Below are 22,236 nucleotides of genomic sequence, written 5' to 3' on the forward strand. Positions count from 1 at the left end.
GAGGAGAACCCCTGACCCCCGCCCCCATTACCTTAAAATTAAAACAAAACATGCACCAGAGGCCACTATTTCATGCCTGTATTACAAAATTTCCCAGGGGTACCCCCTCAAAACATCAAGATTTATAACAAAAAAAATATCTAGAGCCAAGCATTTCATACCTGTATTTCAAAATGTTCCAGGGGGAGAGCCCCTTAACGCTCCTAATATGAGGGTGAGTACCCCTCCAGTACCTAAAAATTAGACCAAAAATGCACCACAGACCAATATTTAATACCTGTACATAGAACCCCTTCCCCACCCAATACGGAAAGAGGCCCCCTCACGTACCTACCGCACCTCGCCGGCGACGCCTTTGCTTTGTTTTTAACTCCCCTCCCCCATCCCCCGCAATCACCTATTTCTGGATCCCGGCCTGTTGTGTAATGGAATTCTTCTAGGTCGGCGCAAAACGTGCAATACCACGCGCGACAAAACGACGTGCGAGGTTATTGTCTCATGAGCGTTACATAGAATTACGTAGTTCTGAAATAATTTTAATACTGTGGTGAGTACCGCGTTAGTGCTCAAACCTTTAAATATTACATATATAACGTATTATGGCGCGAGAACATTGAAAAGCAAACGTGCAGTTCAGAACGGTATGTCATTTCAGCCCTCATTGCATACTCATGCATGCAAGCATGCACTCACCTAATCTTATCTCTAAGTTGTAAAGACTGTTGAAATTACCTTATTTTGCTATGCGACATTTAGCGATGGTGTTGCGACATATAACGGCGGGCAAATTTTTACGACATTTAACGTTAAAGGTGCGACATTTAGCGGCAGATGATTTTGTGACATTTAGCGGTGGTTGCGACAATTAAGGTCAGCCTTGCGACATTTAACGGTGGTTGCGACATTTAGCGGTGTTGCGACATTTAACGTTGCCACAACATGTTTTGGCCCATCTGCCAATCAAAATTGAGCAAGTAAAAGAATAAACATGTAGTCATTAAAAATAACTACTACTTGACTACTTGAATGACCTCGTTTGCATATCATTCGATTCTTTCGTGCTGATAGTAGGACAAGCAGCAATAATATTATGTGGTTGTCATGTAAACCGCACAACATACGACGTTGATGTAATATATGCACGGGTTCCACAGCTCCAGGAGGTTTTAAACTAACAGTCTGATCGGAAAGCGCTATACATATTTAATATTTCACGGACAAATAGTACACTTTAGTATAATTAATAACAAATCATTATCAATCATACAAATAATTTAATCATTTCTCATTTTTAACGATTTATCAAAAAATAAAATAAATTTAATCATTTCTCATTTTTAACGATTAATAAAAAATATGGTCAGCCTATTTAAAATTCAATTTATTTAGTAGATATTCAGATATTTCAAACGCCAGGTTAAGTTCTTTAAACAAACAAACATAAGATTTGTTAAACATGTCTGGTCTACAGATTAAACAATCTTTTATGTAATATTGGAATACACATTTTGATATCAACTGATTCAGGATATAACCATACAGTATTAAAACCAGATTCTTGTAACACATGTTTTACTTTAGAAACCCAGTTGACCACATTTTATCTATATCTTTATCATATCAATACAATTGTCAACGAACAATTATTACATGAACGCGTGGTAACTGTTCCCTGCAAAGATCAACGGAAAATTTAAACATTTCCTTGTCAGAATAAGATTAAGGGATCTTAGAATTATTTTGCGTAGTTTTGTTACCCTTTACATACATTTGACCCCGACTCGCCAAAAACAACAATAACAACAACAACAACAACAACAAACAAACAAACAAACGGCAAACAAGACTAAAGTAGAAAGTGCTTCAAACAACATCACTCAAGTTCTCTTCCTATATGGTCCGATCTTAAAACAATGACAGAAATTCAAATCATTCCGAATTGTCGAAAATATGGCCGTCACAGCTTAAAATATACAATCGTCAAACACCATCGACTTTTTGCAGCTCTGGTGGGATTTAAAAATAATTTCATAGAAACTGTCAAGAGGTGACTTTCTATTAAAATTGTTAAAACCATTACAATATATATAGTATATACATGTATATAAAAACAGACACGCACACGCGCGCGCGGTTACAGAGGGCGCCGGGGAAAGCTTTGAAAATCATCTATGAATACGCAGGCCAGTTTTCAAAGTTATTGAAGAGATCTAAGGCCATCATGACCCTCATTTTAGTTTCACAGAAATCTGCTGTGAAAATCTGTATTGTTTTTGTATCTTTGACTAAATGTATATTTCTGAGTATGGTTAGTTGGCTAAGACTAGAAAATTTGAAAGTTGAAACCAAGACATTTGAGAGAGGTTATAGTATTTTATATCATGATGTTGTACTATCCTTCTGTCAACGTTTAAATTGGATGTCTACGAATTTAATGACAATAGTGAAAACGTTTGTGTCTAGTAAATGTTATTTAGCCTTAAATTGTTATGATGATTGTTTGGATGCTGAAAACGCAATTTATGTCACTTTTCTTGTCATAAATCTTGTTGATTTCCTTTCTCGATACGCATAAAACGACCGAATAACGCAAATTGTGTTGAAAACTTAATGCACTAAAAAGGCTACTGTGTCTTTTCTGCGGGATAAGTACGAGAGAAAAAATGTTTTAAATCTAATGTGGGATAGTCAGAACATTACATTACTTTCTTTGTGATTTTGTTAATAATAAAATGTAGATGTCGTCGGAGCTCGACTTATATATTTTCTTTGAATCGCCGCATAAATTAAAGCTCAAATTTTCTGTACATATAATAACGATGTCGTCTGTAATTAACTGAACACATTCTTGTTGCCGGCTTGTTTACAAAGGAATAATGCCTTAAGTTCTCCTCGGAATCTTGATCCAGAAATAACATACAATATAAAATTTATTGATGGATTAATATAGGAAACAGCATTTGTTATAGCCACAATCCATGTATACTGATCAACCTTTTCATCGTATTCTTCTTTATCTACGCACCAAAGTTGGTGGAGATTGTCTGCCCATGATTCCCAGAACAACTTGCACAAAACATACGGCGACATAGATACGCAAAACACTATGCAGAGCATAACCACCATGAGTGTAAGCCTTTGATTCCTTCCTGTGTTTAGACCCTTTGTTTGTGACAATATTTTTTGTCTTTTTGATAGTTTGTAAAGCAAAATTACATTTGAGAAAAGAATGATGACGAAAGGTATAGCAAATTCTATAAATAATTCAATCCACGTCCAGGCAATGTTGTAAAATGACTCATAAGAATCTGACTCATACCAGCACTTATTTGATTCACCCTCGTCATGCCCGGTGCCAAATATTAGGTGGCTGTTAATACCAAACGCCAATATTACCAAGATCGTTATATAAATGTTAACTCTCTTCGTGGTAACAATATCTCTTAACTTATGAGGTACCACGACACTTAAAAGTCTTTCTATTGTTAACGCTACAAGAATCCATGCTGAAAATTGATAGCAGGTTTGACTCAAATACAGATGTAATTTGCATATAATCTCGCTGTCGTCAAAAAGTTCTGTTTCCCTAATATAACCAAGCCAAACAACTAGGACATCAAAAATAAGAAGAACAGTGTCTGAAAACGCTAAAGCTGTCAAAAATCTCTCAAGAGTATGCCAGTGTCCTTTTTGTCGAAACAAAATTACCACAGTGAACGTATTTCCAAAGATTCCAAAAACAAACAAAATTGGTAGACTTATAGTGTCTAACAAACTGTCAACTTCCCCGTAAGCAAATGGTGCCGTGGTCCAGTTTTCAGGCAGAACGCAGTCATTATTAAATAGCTGCGGTGTATCAGATGATGTATCCAAAGAAGTTGTATTATTGAACATTTCCAGAAGTGTCAAAGTTCAAACAAAAAATTAGAAACATTCTTCAGAAAAGTCTCTTTTCTTTTTCAAAATTATAAAAATAAAACCATCAGCATTCACGTTTTCACAACCAATGCGCAATCTAATGAGATATTTAGACACATTGGTTATCAGTTATGCCTCAGGAAATTTCCGTAATTGTTTGTTATGACTGATATATTCAATATTATATTGCCCGTTGGACGGAACTGCGTAATGAAAAGTCTACTATAAATCCCGCACGATAACTCAATCGATAACATGTCTGATAATTATGATTTTTATTTCATTAAAACGTTTCAATTTAGAAAATATTTTTCATAACATTACAGTATACACTTAACTTGTATCACTGACAACTTTTTTTTTGTTCAACGATGCATGATAACCATAACAATCAAACAATACAATACAATACAATACTACAATACTTTATTTCTTTCATTTTATGGTATACATGACAATATGAGGCACCAAATTATACAAATACATAGTGAGGCATGTAATATAAACACGCCGTCGTTTAAATTATCGTGCTGGGGTACCTAGGGAAAAACATTCAGCGCTGTTTCTTTATAATCAGTTTGTAACGTTAATACATATGGTGTGTTGGGTAAAGTTCCCATGAAATCAGTTGTCTCTGTTACTATCTAACTTACTATCTGGTCTTCCCCAGGAGAAACAACCCCCTTAATTATGATTTTAATTCTGTCAGAGTTATGCCCCCTTTTTTAACTTAGTATCTGTGATCTAATATCTCTGTTTCCATGACCACCTTTTACTTGTAACTTAAATTAGTTATTATATATCTAAGTCTATACCGTAACACTGATTTCAATTTTGACAGTCTTGTGCCTCATACTAACTTAGAATTTCCGTTTTGTTATAGTTTCTGATAAAGTCTAATATACATTTTATTGAGTTAAGCCCCATCTCTTGGCAAAGTTCTATTCATAGTCTAGCATTGAGAATCAAAGCCTTGAAATGTCTGATGGTTGCGGGTTTTTAGTAGATTTATTTTCTGTTTAAATGCCAGTCTATGAATATACATGAATGAGAAACAAATACAAATTTAATGTGCCTCATATCTAAGATGAACTCTGCCTGACCTAGCTTATGATGTAACTATGGGCTGGAATACCTTATCATTGATAGATCTTATATTATCTAAATGGTCAGTGTGAGTGGATACAGGCTGAATAAGAACTGCTTGTTCATTGATAATTCATCCGCATTATTCATGAATTGGACTATTTTGTGTAGCACATTCACCTCCTTTGGATGTGATTCGGAATAAAATAAAGATGCTATTACTGTCAGAAATACACTTTAACTTTGGTAGCGGGATAAAGCCGCAACCAAAATTAGAGTGTGTCTTATGGACACCTCTGGTTAGGTATACTAGTCCAAACTCTATGGGGTTAATGCTATGTCACATTTTGACATAAACCGGAGGTCATTGACATGTCATAGACCTTCAGTTCAGCTTTCAAACTTGGGGTTCTGAAATAAGACATATAGCTTAATGTCTCTTTTTTTATATACTGTTTTTATGTGTATTTTAATTTTAGGTATTTTGTTAACATTGTGTTAATAGTTTTAAATTGACTGATAGGTTTAATGTATGTATTATCTCTTGTAGCTCTGTATAGAGCGGCTGTTTGCTTTTTATATGTAAAATTGATTATGTTCTATGTATATGATGTATACAGATGAGACGTAAATAAAAGAATAAAACTAAATCTATGTATTTCTATCAGTGTGAAGTATGAAATAATCGGCCGTAATTATTCAATAGCATTAATTATTCAAGTTATCGTTTTAACTGAAAAAAAAAACACTTCTCGAGGATTTTATTTTCGCTACGCTTCGCGAGTTCGATCAATTTAAAATATATCCAAATTAATGTCCATTTTCACTTTTTGCAACGCTCTAATTCAATATTTTGCAAATAAATGAAATAAGACAGTATGCGCGAAATAAACTACGCGCAAGTCTGAAGTATTTTTCAGTGTACTGTTGGTTCAAACGTATTTTTTAGGCCACACCAAATTGAAAAATTGTTCTTCGGATTTTTTTTTCTGAAAAAATTGAGGGAGCGTGCGCAAAAATAATTCAAATATTTGTTTTTGTTTTTGAGAAAATCTGGAGCGATCGAAGAGCGAAGAAATATATTTGTCTTCTTTTGGCTCTCGACTGACTAATAAAAACCTTAAAATAGAATATATAGCCCTTTTACGGAATCCTGTTTCCGCCATCGACTTTTCGACTAGACAGAAACGCGAAAACTTGAAATTAAGCATCTAATTTATACTTTTCGTGCTATAAATTTACCGCGAAAAGTCGAAATCTTGAAGTTTTTGACCCGACAATTGTCGTGCAAACGTCAACTTTTCGACCTAGAATCAAGCGCGAAAATTAGAAATTAAGAGAGCTAATTTCAACTTCTCGTGCTAAGATATTTCCTCGAAAAGTTGAAAAGTCGAAGTTTGTAACGCGACAATTGTCGTGCAAATTTCAACTTATCGACTGAATTTGTAGGGCGAAAAGTATAAATTAAAGTCTTAACTTCTACTTTTCGTGCCAGTTCTTTGGCCGATAATTTCACGATATTATCGCTTAAATTTCGACTTTTCGTTGTAGGACTAATTTACCGGGGTAGGCATAGAGTCTTAATATTTGATATGTGACATTATCTAATGGTCCTCTATGAAAATTGTTCAAATTGTGTCCCTGGGGTGAATAGAGGCCCCGCCCCGGGGGTCCCAAGTTTTACATAGACTTGTATAGGAAAATCTTCTTGTCTGATACCGCAAGACCTGGGCCTTTGATATTTGATATCAAGCATTGCCTTGTGCTCCTCTACCAAGATTGTTAAAATTATGCCCCTGGGGTGAAAAGAGGCCCCGCCCCAGGGGGTCCCAATTTTTACATAGACTTATATAGGAAACAAATTAAAAATCTTCGTGTCTGAAAGTTCAAGGCCTTTGATATTTGGTGTATAGCATTGCCTAGTGGATCTCTAACAATGTTGTTCAAATTATGACCTTGGGATGAAAAGAGGCCCCGCCCTGGGGTTCATTTGTTATATGAGTTATATAGGAATAAATACTTCAAATATTATCAGATTATATTTCCTAGACTGTTTAATTATAATTACCTGATGACCCTAGGCAATTAGGAGTCACTTGACTGTGACCTTGACCTTCTTTCTTGTTTTTTAAGATACAGCCATGAAATTTGGATGACATGTACAGTTTTGCACACCAATCTTAAAACTTACTTTCAGTGACCATGAATGTGACTTACTTTATAATATTTTAGAGTCAGTTTGCCATTTGAAACATGTGGCTCATGTTACTCAGGTGAGCGATTCAGGGTCATCATGACCCTTATGTTGAATTACTTCCCTTTTATGTTACTATAAATAGCTTATTGTGTAACTGTTTTATTATTGGTCATAGGGAAAAACCGAGACCACTTTTCTGTGGTACAACATGGATGGTATCTCCAATTTTTAGGTGTATTTTGACATATCTATACCTGGTTAGGATTTTTTGTGGACTTATAGTTTTTGCTGTTGACTTAGAATTTTTTTTTTTTTGAATTTCTTCTTTTTGTTCTTCCTGTCCTTCTTTGGGCTTCAACAGTTAAGTTCTTTAAATTTTACTCCCATCCTCCTCTGATATAACCCTTCGGGTGTATATTGCCCCGCTTGTTTAGAATGGCATTCTGCCCCCCCCCCCCCCCCCCCCCCCCACTACACTCCATGCCTTTTTTCCTGGAACAGCCCTAAGTGTTTCATACTTAAGCTGTCAGTTACTCATTTATTTCAGTATAAATGTTGTGTAGGCCTATTTTGGAAAAATAATTTCATACTAAATGTTGCTCTTGATTTTGATGCTCTCTGAAGGGCGAGTATAATTATATACTAGTCAAAAGTTCCAACGCCCATATGTACATAATTTTCGATATTTTATTTAATATTAAACCAAATACAATGAAATTTGACATGAGTAACACATAACTATCCTGTAACAGAATGAAAAACAAGAACTTAACAGAAAAACACAGTAGATAACAATAAAATGCATTAATTGATAGAATGGTGCATATTTAAAGTTCGTAGGATCAGTCAATAGCGGGTGTGGCCACCAGCAGCATTCACCACAGCTAAACATCTTCTTCGCGTTGATGCGATCAAACGACGCACAAAGTTAATTGGAATGTTACGCCACTCCTGGATAATCGCATTGGTTAGTTCTTTAGGTTTCTAGGCTGTCTATGACGCTGGCGGATCGCCTTGTCGAGCGCGTCCCACAGGTGCTCAGTTGGCGACATGTCGGAAGATAACGCAGGCCAATCAAGAATGTTGACGCCGTTCTGCTGCAGGTATGCCATATTTATACGAGCCACGTGCGGACGTGCGTTGTCCTGTTGGAAAATGAGATTGTACGCCGGATGTGCGTTGATGTAAGGTACCACCAAAGCACGCAAGATGTCCTTTTGGTATCGCTGACCGTTCATGTTACCGTTACGCGCTTCTGACCTATCCTGCAAACTTTAAAAATGCCCCCTTCAATCAATTAATGCATTTTATCGCAGTCTACTGTGGTATTTAATAAGTGTTTGTTTTTTATTCTGTTACAGGATAGTTATGTGATACTCATGTCAAATTTCAGTGTATTTGGTATAATATTAAATAAAATTTTGATACTTATGTACATATGGGCGTTTGAACTTTTGACTAGTATAGTTACATAAAATTTTGATCATATAAGGATAAGGCATATCCTTTGCAATAAAACTAAAAAAGACAGTGTTTCTTTTAATGTTTTTGTAACACATTGGAGCAATTGTCTCCAGCTACAAGGTGAAAAGCATGCATGGATATTTGATAAGCGACGTCGCCTATGAAAAAGCTCAAATTATGCCCATCAGCCCATAGTATGAAAAAGGAGGGTTAATCATCGTGAATATTCTTATGTAACTGACCCACTTTTTAGCTCGCCTATTCGAAGAATAAGTAGAGCTATCCTACTCGCCACGGCGTCGGCGTCACACCTTGGTTAAGTTTTTCGTACCAGTCCACATTTTGATATAAAGTCTTTTGAGATAAAGCTTTGAAACTTTCAACACTTGTTTACTATCACCATGGCCAGTTATAGGCAAGAGCACATTACTCCATCAAGGATTTTGGCTGAATTATGGTCCCTTTCAACTTAGAATTCTTGGTTAAGTTTTTCGTACCAGTTTGTATTTTGACAAAGTCTTTTGAGATCAAGCTTTGAATCTTTCAACACCTGTTTACCATCACCATATCCAGGTATAGGCAATAGTACATAACTCCATCAAGGATTTTTGCTGAATTATGGCCCCTTTTGACTTAGAAGTCTTGGTTAAGTTTTCCGTACCAGTTCATATTTTGTGTAAAGTGTTTGACATATGGCTTTAAAACTTTTATCACTTGTTCAGTATAATAGTCTCTATCTGTAGGAAAGAGTACATAACTCTGTCATCTATTTTGGCTAAATTATGGCATTATTTGGACTTTGAAATTGGTTCTGTTTTCATACAAGTCCACGTTTTGTCAAAACTATTTGACATATGGTTTTTAAACTTTGAACACTTGTTTATCATTATGATTTCCATCTGTAGGCAAGAGTACATAACTATTTTGACTGAATTATGGCCCTTTTTGGACTTTGAAATTGGTTCATACATTGCCATTTAGTGCAAGACTTATCGAAATCAAAGAAATACAGGAACATTGTTTGTCTAATCTATTTATTTCTTTTGTCTGAATATCTGTTGAAACATTTTGACCCCATTCTTCAATCTATTCTTCGAATAGTCGAGCGCGCTGTCATCAGACAGCTCTTGTTTTTTAACAAGATCACAGATCCGGAACACCTGCATGATTTTTTCAGTAATTACCTTGAATAATCTTTACCATGCCCTACATGTACTTACCTAGTATTAGCTCACCTGTTGCAAAGTGGCAAGTTGAGCTTTTGTGATTATCCGTTGGCAATGCATGCATAAACTTTTGCTTGTGATCACTCACTGCAAATGCCACATTTTTCAAGGGTAATTAGGTCAGAATGTTTATCTCGATATCTAGGTCGAGTTTGAATCTAGGTCAAGTGGGGTCAATACCTACGTAACCAAATACGAAAACACTGTGACCAATCTAGAGGCTGTGTTTTTCAATGGATCTTCATGAAACTTTGTCAGAATGTTTATCTTAATGATACCTAGGTCAAGTTTGAATCTGTGTCAAGTAGGGTTAGGCTATAATTTTCAGTGGATTTTCATGAATCTTGGTCATAATGTTTCTCTTGATGATATGTAGATCCAGTTTATATATGGGTCAACTGGGGTCAAAAATTAGGTCACTATGTCAAATTTGAGGAAAACCTTGCAACCATTTTAAAGGCCACATTTTTTATCAGAGTTTCACGAAACATGGTCAGAATGTTCATTTTAAGCCTTGTGACTACTTTACATGCAACATTTTACAGTGCATCATCATGTAGACAGTAGTGACAAGTTTATCAAAGATATTACCAAAATTCTATGTCGTTATTTACCTTTGTGACTTTTTAGAATACACCTATGATTACCTTTTCTTAAACACCATTGAAAAATCTTACTGTTAATTCTATAATCATGTTAATGTAAACAATGGTTCCAGTGATAACATATATTTTTCCATTGCTCAACAATAATAGGTTGCCAACCCATGTCACCTTGTATAGCAGCATTGGGTGTATATTTGCCGGTGCCTAGGAAAATCTCATAGCCCTGTGGTGTATTGCATTGATACAGGAAAATCTTCTTGCACCCCAAACAGCGGCTCCATAGCATATAATTGGTAGCACATTTGAATAATACAATTTTGTATAAACATCATAAGGTAACCCAACAAAGCTTTCGACTTGGCAATGAGTAGTCCCAGGGCAAGGCCAGCACTCTGAGCGACCATTTTGGCTGTAATGTTTAAATCAAGATGTTCAGTTAAGATTAAACCAAGGTATGTATATCTAATAGAACAGACCAATGATATACCTCTATATGACATAGGGTTTCTAGGATCAATAGAAGATGACTTTGGTATTTGGTTTATAATAGTTTTTGACCAGAGTGCTAGAACCTGACCAGTTTTAAAACATATATTGAAAAGACTATGCAAAATAAAATTTGAAGTATCATTCTTTAAAATCTCTCATGGTAACATATCAAAACAAGACGCTGTTCTGCTTTCTTTACTTCTAAAACACATATCAGTATCTAAAACATTGTCAGTTACAATATCAGCTACCTGCATAGGTATAGTCTTACTTTTTTCATTTGCAATACCTGTTATGCCCATTGTTTTCCAAAACTGGTTACTATCACAATGTAGATCAGATAAAATATTATTTTGTGTTTTATACCAATAAAACCTTATAGAACGTTGTACCTCTCTATCAAATTGTTCTTTAACATTTACATATACATGCTTAAAATCATTTTCCAAAGATTTGAAAGAACAATTTAACCAATTTCTTTCTGCTGTATGAACATTTCGCCACAGATCAGGAGATTTATCATTCCACCAAGGTTTAAACGTTCTATATTTGGAACAAGATAAAATGTTATTACTATAAATGGTTATAAAAGGTATTTTCTCATACATTTCTGACTTAACAATATCACACCATTGGTTGTATGCAACATCTATGTCCGACTGCATTCTCAGGCTAGTTACTAGTTTAGCTATTAGGTCATTTAACTGTGTAACTATACTTTGGTCAGACAGAAAATTTCCTGGGATATTACTGAAGTTGGAATTGTCATAACTTTGCGATGGCATGCAGTGAGCCTGTGAATGCAATCCAATATTTACATCGATTTTCCAAAGAAAAAAAAGAGTGATCTGGTATATTTCTAGCAATTACATTTCCAATATTTATGCTACTAGTATCTAAAATGTATGACAATGTTGTTGCTCTTTTCATGGGCTATAAAGTTTGCTTTACTTAGCTCTTGATCTTTGTTACATATCCTCCTCAAACTCAAGTCATGCTTGCAGGACAAAGATTACAATTTCAGATTTGTTGTATTAACCATAAATAAAGGGTTATAGCTTCATGACAGGTTTCTGGCATTTCCTTTCCATTCCTTTCAAGAAGGATTTGAAATTCTTTAACATACTCATCAAGACAACCATACTGTGGTGTCCTAACAGTGAATCTTTCTAGAGCATCAATATCCTCAAACTCTACTGGAAATTTGTAGTCTCTTGCACCTTAAAAATAAAAAAAAAACAACCTTGAATGAATGGCAAAATTGCCATCAATACTTGTTGCACAGTGACACAATATAAAGACCTTCAGAAGCTTGCTAACAGTGTGTGCCCAGATCACTTTGTAAAAACTGTATCTCTTACGCAATTAAGGACTTTGCAATTACTTGGCACAAATGCTCACCAAAATGAGAACATGTGTCTTGCTTAAGTCCTAGGTCCATACTTCAAATGCACATATAGAGGTTATAGGTCAATTTTGCATTAAACAGAACTTGTCTAGACTGTCATAAATTATGACATAACTTGGTTCAATTGTCCACCATCATCAGACATGTATATTCCAGGCTAAATTTATCCCTAAGACAATTTATCTAGCGATATATTAAAAGTAATGAACGATGTCCTATTAGATCTTAAAAAAAAAAGCAATAATTACTATGATAATTGGACAGTGAAGTTGAGATATGGTAAAAAAAATCTGCTAATTATAATTAAGTATGTACAGTACTGCTTCTTTATGTTTCATTCTGTTCATGTAGGAACGAAGGAACTGAACAACTAACCAAAAAGTTCTGGGTGGTGATAGAGCAGGTTTGGCTTTCCAGCAAAACTTGACGAAGTTCTAACACGATGCAAGTTCCACTATTCTCTCAATTCATCAAGTTCTTTCTGAAGCAACCTCGTAAAACAAAACCTCAGACACTCCCTGAAAAAAAATGGGTAACAAAACAAGAGGGTCATCATAGATGATCTTAAGGTCGCTCACCTGTTGAAGTAGACTGTTTCATTGTTTCAATGTACTAAGTAACCATGTGTCCGATTTTTTGACACTTGATCGATCTATGTATCACCTAGATGTCGCATTTAACCAAGTTTGCTGAAAATCCACCGAAAAGTGTAGCCGCTAGAGCGTTCACAGGCTATTTTATAATGTACATAGTAAACCTGTGACCTAGTTTTAGACCCAACATGACCCATATTCGAACTTTACCTACAGATCATCTAGAAGCAATTTATGAGCAGGTCTGGTGAAATTCCAATGAAAATTGTAGCTGCTAGAGTGTTTAAAGGCTTTTTTTTAATGTACTAAGTGACTCCATGACCTAGTTTTTGACAAGACATGACAAATATTTAAACAAAGACCTAGAACTCACCTAGAAGCAACTTCTGACCAGGTTTGTTGAAAATCTAATCAAAATTGAAGCCGCTACAGCATTAAAAAGCTAATTTTCAATGTACTTCGTGACCGTGTGACCTAGTTTTTTTACCCCATCCGACCCATATTCGAACTTGACCTAGATATCATCCAGACACAATTTCTGGCCAGGTTTGGTGAAAATTGAAGAAGAATTGTGGCCACTAGAGCGCAGACATCGATTGTTGACGCACGGACGCACACACGGACGGAGGAACGACAAAATGTGAACACAAAGGCTTACCTTTTCACTGTGTGACAGGTGAGCTAAAACACCCATTAATTGTATTAATTTATACAATCAGTTCAAAAATTTATGAACATGTGTGTGTATATATATAAACAAGAGCTGTCAGTTGACAGCGCGCTCGACTATTCTCAGTGCTTGATAGTATAATATAAGCTATGAGTAAAACTTCAACATTACAATAAGCATATTCTTAGTCGAAAATGGGCCATAATTCAGTCAAAATTGATAGAGTTGTCTGCTACTGTTTACAGAATGGGGTCATGATGGAAAACAAGTATGCAAAATATGAAAGCAATATCTCAATGGACTTTGAAAATATTTGGGGTGGTACGCAAACTTTAACATTTGTGTGACGCTCACGCTAACGCTCAAGCCGACGCCGGGGCGAGTAGGATAGCTCCCCTATTCTTAGAATAGTCGAGCTAAAAATGATAAAAAAAACATCAAATGCGTTTTTAATATGTATTTCGTCTACCAACCGGTTTCATGTAAAATCGTTACGGCAGACATAATGAAAATGTGGCGTTGCCAAGTAACGTCACAAAGTACACATGTGTACACAAAAATTTATAAAAAAACACACACAAAAAAAATGTCTGGGAGATCCCTATATAATACATGTAATAGTGTGAAAAAATTCCCACACAGAGAGAAAATGAAATAAAAAATATAGGTCGCCATCCTTGCTTTTGAGTTATCTGCCCTTGAAATCAAGAAACAATGAGAAAATCCGATTTCATGGGAAATTCTTCACACTATTATTATATAAGTAACTCCCACACACTATCATCTAAGTAGAGCTTAAATAAGTTACTTTTAACAATATTTGCGAAAATATCTGTACATCTTCTAGTTGAGGTTTCTTACCTGCATATTTGTCAATAATTATTTATACACTTTGTGCATTATACTATGGTTGAGACAATACTCACACATGAACTGGACTTTCAGTGGACAATACCCAATTGTCATCCAGATCTTTGAAATAGTCAATCCAGCAGCCTATTCCCATTTGCCGCATTAGCCTCCACCACGACTCGATTCTCTAGAAATTATAAAAACAATTTAAAATTCCACTATTCTTGCTTCAAACTTGGTAGGTTTAAACAGTCAACATACATTATTCTTGATGACTGAAAAAAGTTCCATGATAAACATTAACATTGTTGGGAAGGCAAAAGGTCTACCTATTAGCTTAGTACTCATTCCTAACTGCTGTTGAGTTATCAGTCGTGATATGCACTTTCATAATGAATCATAGACAAGTATCTACAAGTATGCATCAAGCCAGCAGTGCTTATTTGGCCAGTCTCATATGGCACAGATCCAGTAATCAACCAAACCACTGCAAGCGTCCATTTTATATGTTTGTTTACAAGTTGAATCATTAAGTGGCTACAATATATCAGTCCATTTACCATATCTGTACATGTACAGAGATTATTATGCAATGACAAGAAAAAAATGAATTGGTTTTGAATAAAAAAGTAAAGAACAAAAAGAAATACATGTATAATATGGGTATGGTCAGCTTTCACAACTTCAGACAGATCTTGGACAAGGCTCAAAATTGCCCATTTTCCTGTGATTTGTGTTATTGTAAAATAAGGTATTTCCATCAGGCACACATTTCTCAAAAAGTGTTTCTGAACTAGTTTGTGAGTAAATTTATTTAGCAATCACATGACTATTGTTTGTGAATTTTGTCTGACTTGTATGTTATAATGGTTTCCATCCTTTGTTGAAAGTTACTATTATGCATTTGGTACTTTGGTACAAGTGGTATAAAAAATGGCTATCAAATTTTTTTAGACAAATAGTACACCTAAGGGTAGGACCAGAATCTGATGTTTTCACAAATTGGATAATTAATAGCTGGCAATTTCACTGTGGCTCAAAAATAGCAGAGTCAACAAGTAGCCATTAGCTATATAGGTTTCAAAGCCTTCAAGCATGTCAAGATCATCTTTTTTAAACAAAACACAGAAAACAGATAAAAGTATATATCATTAATGCTGCCTGAACTCTGGGCACAACCAAAGTTCTCCTTCTCAAACCTAGGCTACGAAGAATTTTCTCAAGAATTCTAAGACTGTAATACATTAAATAAAACTTAATTTATACTGCCGGTTCATCAAACTTACTTTTCATGGTATTATGTAATTCACACCTTATTAGAGGTTATTACTCAAGTACATATTCTAATGAAGTTCCCTAACTTGTAATTTTATGTGATGTATATGTCACAAAATAAGAGGATTTTTCAAATGATTATTTGTGTTACATTTCTAATCTAAGCGTTAAAATAATAAAAGTTTAAATTAAAAAAAAATAATTTCGGAATATATATTATCACAGTTTTAGATCATGTGTTATGAATCTGTAAAATACATGAAGGTATTGAAACAATCACAGACATATAAATATATGATCTATACGTCTCTGAAATGAAACAATGTACATTTACTTTGTGCACATTGTTTTTCTTTTTCTTTCTTCTTTTTTATATACTAGTAGATAGATCTATAAAACAATACTATTTCTTAATATAAAAAAAATGCATTCCTCATATCTACTACTGTACTACTGTTTACATGAATTCGATATCAATTTTATTCAAATAATTCGTTTGCAACCGACAGCATTTATCTTTTTAAACTAATTAAGTATCATGGCATGCACGGTTGGTGGACATGCCTCAAAGGCGATGCACGACATTGCGATACCACATCACGACAATGCGATACAACACGGGACAATGCGATACGACACACAACAATGAGATACGACACGAGACAATGCAATATGACATTCGTCAAAATGTCGCGATGTCGCTTCGCAGTGTCGTGCGTTGAGTTGGCAATTTTGGCACGATATGTCGCAGTAACGCGTCACATTGTTGTCCGTCGTATCGCATTGTCGCGCTTCGTATCGCATTGTCGCGACGTCGTATCGCATTGTAGCGCATCGTGTCCTGAATTTTAGCGCCGCACGACAATGCGATACGACACATGACATTCTTACGGAAACGTTTATGGGCCTTGCAATGTCGCTTTAGATAACGCAAATATCGACATAATATCGCGAGAAATCAACATATTATCACAACAAGTCGATATATTTTATTGACATATTGCATTCATTTTTCCAATGTTTAACCACTTTTTCTCGTGATCCGCGTAAACTATAAAAATATTTCGACATATAATGACGATAAGAAACGACCCTTTCTTGATTTACTAAAGTGAGTTCTCGTAATATATAGTAATTGCTCTCTTTAGAAATATGGAATTTGGGTTTACAGGCCCGTACGAAGTATTTTCATATTGGGTGGACATTTCCAATACCATGCTAGTAAGACAAATCAACTAGCTGGAAGTTCAATCAGTAGAATAAACGCAATTTTGGAAATTATTTCGGGAATTGTTGCACTGCCCCTGTTCCTAGAAGCCTGGCTTACCGCCAATATAAAGTGACCGTAGGGCAGGTTAGACTGTACTTTTACAACTATAAATCAGCACTTAGTTTGCAATTTCTGGGAGCGGGATGTGTTAAAAAAGCGGTTCCTAAAAACAACAGTAACGTAACCTTAATTCCTTTGAATTCTGACAACACACAAAAGATATATGAATGTACACAAAAAAAAACAAGTTCCATATTTCTTGTCATGAATAAAACATGTAGAAATTATCGATGGAAAAATATACACTATTCAAGCTGACCACTTATAGTATGTAAGTTCCTAATCCATGTGAGATGACATAGATAGCAGATAGTGTTTCAAACACATTGGTCCGCCAAATGCAATGCAACAGATATTTAGGAAACCCAAGCAGTCTTAATCTACTTGATAAAAAACTCAACATTTTATTCATTTATTTCCCTTAATCATCTTTTTAAAGAAATCCGACTGTATTCTAGATGTACTTCATAAAAATATCAAAACTTGTTTATATTTTTAGTTTAAGAAAGTGTTGTTATTTTCGAACGTTCTTTAATAAAATACATTCATGAAACATAATCATTGTATTTTTTTTTAATTTGAATATTTACTTTTTATCACGAAATCCATGTTTAACCTAGATCTACTTTATGAAAACAATTTTTGTTATTTAATATAAAAGTGTCTTGGTGTACATTTATGAAATCCATAAAAATAGAAAAAAAATCAAAGAATTGTCTCACTTTCACAACACCTGACGGACGTCTGCTGTGAAAGTAAAACTGGATATTTTACTGTGAGACTTTTTTTTTCTACTTTTCTTTATCTGTTTAATTTGTTAGTTGTTGCTGTTTTCGAAAGAACATGCACTCAGAAAAGGTTGATAAAAATGTGTTATGTGCTAGTGATATGTTATTTGTTCACAGACAAACCAAACTGTGTATGCAGTTATTCTCTGCTTCATACTATCTGTCAACGAGTAGCATTAAGGCACTTACAAATTGCAGTAAACCAGAAATGAATTTTTAGTCTTGCTATTACAAGCAGCCCTGCCGAGTCTCTTTATAGAAAGGCAAATGATCCGCCGAGTGAAAATTTGTTGCCTAAATACTCGTAAACTGCCTATACTGTGAATCCACATTTTTGTCTAGAGATACTACACGTTTTTATTTTATGTTTATGTTCATTGTGTATTCGTATAATCTGCTTGACGAGTCCCCTGATCCACGCATACATACTGAATCCTAACCAAACACAACTTTCCTACATCCCTGCTCACTGTCATTGAAGTGACTTTGTATACATATAGTCGGGTTAAGTCCAGAACTTGCGTTAGAAAATCAAGAAATGGATGGTTTATATCGACATAATATGTCGAGGTATCATTACAGCTTACGCGGATCTCGAGAAAAAATGATTAAACATTGAAAAAAATGAATGCAATATGTCAATAAAATATAACGACTTGTTATGATAATATGTTGATTTCTCGCGAAAATATGTCGATATTTGCGTTATCTTACACGACATTGCGAGGCCCATAAACGTTTCCGTACATCCTCAAACGACATTGTCGCGATGTCGTGTCGCATTGTCGTCAATAGCACGATGCGACATCGCAATACAAAACACGACAATGCAATACGACATCACAACAATATGATACGACGCGCGAAAATGCGATACGACAAACGACATTGTCGCGATGTCGTATCGCATTGTCTTACGTCAACTGGTGATCACTTGAATAAATAGCGGTGTTCACTAAATAAAAAAAAAAGCCTAACCTTGGTGGCATTTTTTTTAACAATTCATCAATTTCAATTTATCATTAAAAGCGGTAAAAGTAAGGTATCAAACTGAAATTTCTTTGAAGAATAGTATTGTCAAATCGAATATTAAAAACAAATGTTCTTCCCCGATGGGCACGCTGTCGGGAACATTTGCTGAACTTTGCCATTTTTGGCTTAAAACATTATCAGTAAAATAAGGAAAAAGTGCTTATAACAGATTTATTTTGGGTAAATAACTGCAAATAAAAACTGGTTTTGAAAGAAAATGACAAAATCTGAATGTTTGTGACAAAAAAGACAACATCTGTTCATCCGTCTGTACGTAATTTAGGATAAAAGCTGTATTTCCGTACGTAAAATGTCCGGGTTTTTTTATTAACTTCAAAAAATTGTAGAATGTTCCAAACACAAGATATTTAAATGGTATTACTTTTATAAATATAATTTTAACATTGTCTAAACGGATACGTAATTTGTATAATTTTACCACCGACGGTTTCGTCGGAGGACTGTCTCAAAATGTATCATTTTTCGTGAAAATATACATACTTCTTCATATATTAAATACAGGGTTGGTCCTTGTCTGAGGAGCTATATCTTCATAACCTGATGTCTGATTTTAGTTAATACATGATACCTTGTTGCAAAGGGCAAGCTAATACCTAGAGAAAAGTGGCCATGTCCGGTTCGTATCCGGTCAACTAGGGGTCAAGGTCATAGGTCAAATTCAGGTAAAATTCTCAAAATATTGACTTGTTAGAGCAGTCAATGAAGTCCTGAAAACCCAAGCACTACCTTTACTCAGTCCAATGACACCATTGGAGCAATTCTCAGAGCTCCACGGGTCAGGGCAGCTTAGTCTTGGCCAGCACCCTACCGCATATAACAAGTTTCGTCATTTTCTGATACCTGTCCTATTTTTATTATTATTATTATTATTGTACTTTATACGGAATTTCAGTTGACAATGACACTTTTTTAGATTTTGACCCTTGTTCGAGTCTCTACACCCCAGGTACCTACCTATACCATATATGGATATGTTCGTAGATGACTTGGCTTTACATTTACATTTAAGCTATTACAAGTCCATATGATGCCATTGTTGTGCGTCGTATCATATTTAAAATGCTGCTTTCTTTCATGGCGTCCGTATCAAAGTACATTTGTACTTTCAGCAGCTGACTTCATCAGGAACTTACAGACTTTATCGTGTGATAAATAATAAGTCACATTTTAGAGTGTTTTTTTATACATATCACGACAGGCAAATCTGAGACCATTAATTATGTTGAAGCAGAAATATACTGTGGGTCTATCATATAGTATTTGATAGTCAAAGAAATGTAAAGATAACATACAGTTTGTGATGTTTATTGCTTGAGAGCGATTAGCGGTTTTGTGTTTTTATTTTGGTTTTTTTTTAAAAACTATTTGTAAGAAATGAACTGAAAAGAAACTGTGCATTCCTGGATTCAGAAATTTGTATTAGAGAAACAAACTGAGAGCAAAGGCATGATCGTTAAAGGGCGCATGGCACCGAGTGTAAGTATATACCGAAGGGGGTATACTGAACAGTTTAAAATATATTATGTAATAAAACAAGAGCAAAACCACTAGGCTTACAGTCAAAACTGAAAATATCAGAAAGAACACTTTATGCAGAAAAAAGAAAGAATCCGTATGACTACGTTTTCCCGTAAGATAGGCAGCGCCTAATTTCATATTATGAAGTTTACCTGATACTGACATTCTTTTCCAGGTGTAAAGTACCAATATTTCCCTGTATGTATGATTCTGCATAAAATAATGCCGAATGTCATCTTCCAACGACATTTCGAAAAACGGTGATAGTATACAGTTTTTTACCAAGACACCTCTTACCGGTGTAGGGTAATGCTCACTCAAATTAGTCCTACAACGAAAAGTCGAAATTTAAGCGATAATATCGCGAAATTATCGGCCAAAAAACTGGCACGAAAAGTAGAAGTTAAGACTTTAATTTATACTTTTCGCCCTACAAATTCAGTCGATAAGTTGAAATTTGCACGACAATTGTCGCGTTACAAACTTCGACTTTTCAACTTTTCGAGGAAATATCTTAGCACGAGAAGTTGAAATTAGCTCTCTTAATTTCTACTTTTCGCGCTTGATTCTAGGTCGAAAAGTTGACGTTTGCACGACAATTGTCGGGTCAAAAACTTCAAGATTTCGACTTTTCGCGGTAAATTTATAGCACGAAAAGTATAAATTAGATGCTTAATTTCAAGTTTTCGCGTTTCTGTCTAGTCGAAAAGTCGATGGCGGAAACAGGATTCCGTACCCTTTAACATTAAAATACTTCCCCAGAGATTGAGAAAATCTGACTTGCAGACGCACAACAAAGCGAACTCATGAAAAAGGGTAATAACATTGGCATACAGTACAGTGTAATCAAATAATGTATGCTTTTGAAAATGCTGTTAGAAAATATGTAATAAACAACAATGCATAACTTTAAACCATACTTATCACATTCATATGTGACTTGTATATTTACTGCTATGAAAATGTAGCATTTTAGCTGACTTTACAAAGTTTTTGATACATCAAATATCTCTGTACTGGTTGGGACTCAGTTTCCGGAGAAGATCAGTTTCCGGACACGTGTAATATCCGCTTTATTTCGTTGGTATTCACGTAATCATTTTATCTAGATCATTCCGATGTTTGTTCTTCATGTCTACAACAACCCAAGTATTACAAGGCTGTATAATATTAGGTTTTATGATGATACCCAACCTGTGTTTACAAAAAACTTTCTGTCTGAGAGCATTGCGCATGCGCAGTATTCTACACTTGCCGAGGTATCAAGTGAGGAAGAAATATTTAAACTACATATTGATTTTCTGCTGATAACATGTGCTACTTTTGTAATTTCACGGTAACAGTTATATAAAATGCAGGGCTGTCGATTTTCGCACAAATTTTATTCTATATCTATTGGATTTATCAAGAATTCGTGTTAGACGATATTTGAGGTTTTTATAGCCAACCTCGGTTTGCTCTTGTAGCTGGTATTGAACTTCGGGTAATGTTTCATGTGCATTTTGGAAGAGATTAATGATAAGGAAATGCGTAAAAATAGTTTAATTACTTAATTAGATATCAAAATAACAGCAAAACATCGTCAAAATATTTGTCCGGCTACTGGTTTACCTCATGGGGAAAATAACTTCTTTTAGTGACCCCTTTTGAGGCCCCATGGAACTTATATTTAACGTCACAACGTGATGCTGATCAGAACATCGGACGCGGAAGGAGCTGAAGTTTGTACAGTGTGGGCTCCATTTACATCAAATATTACTTTAG

The 22,236-nt window shown here is 35.0% G+C and overlaps 1 protein-coding gene across 1 annotated transcript; it reads right to left on the bottom strand.

Moving 5' to 3' along the window:
- Window positions 1–1,339: 1,339 nt before the first annotated feature.
- LOC123545279 (growth hormone secretagogue receptor type 1-like) lies at window positions 1,340–3,979 on the bottom strand. The gene has a single exon (XM_045331620.2). It carries the CDS (start codon window positions 3,892–3,894, stop codon window positions 2,833–2,835), a length of 1,062 nt encoding a protein of 353 aa, XP_045187555.2. The 5' UTR covers window positions 3,895–3,979; the 3' UTR covers window positions 1,340–2,832.
- Between the last annotated feature and the right edge of the window lie 18,257 nt (window positions 3,980–22,236).

This window comes from Mercenaria mercenaria, chromosome 1 (genome assembly GCF_021730395.1).
Source record: "Mercenaria mercenaria strain notata chromosome 1, MADL_Memer_1, whole genome shotgun sequence".
Taxonomy (NCBI): domain Eukaryota; kingdom Metazoa; phylum Mollusca; class Bivalvia; order Venerida; family Veneridae; genus Mercenaria; species Mercenaria mercenaria.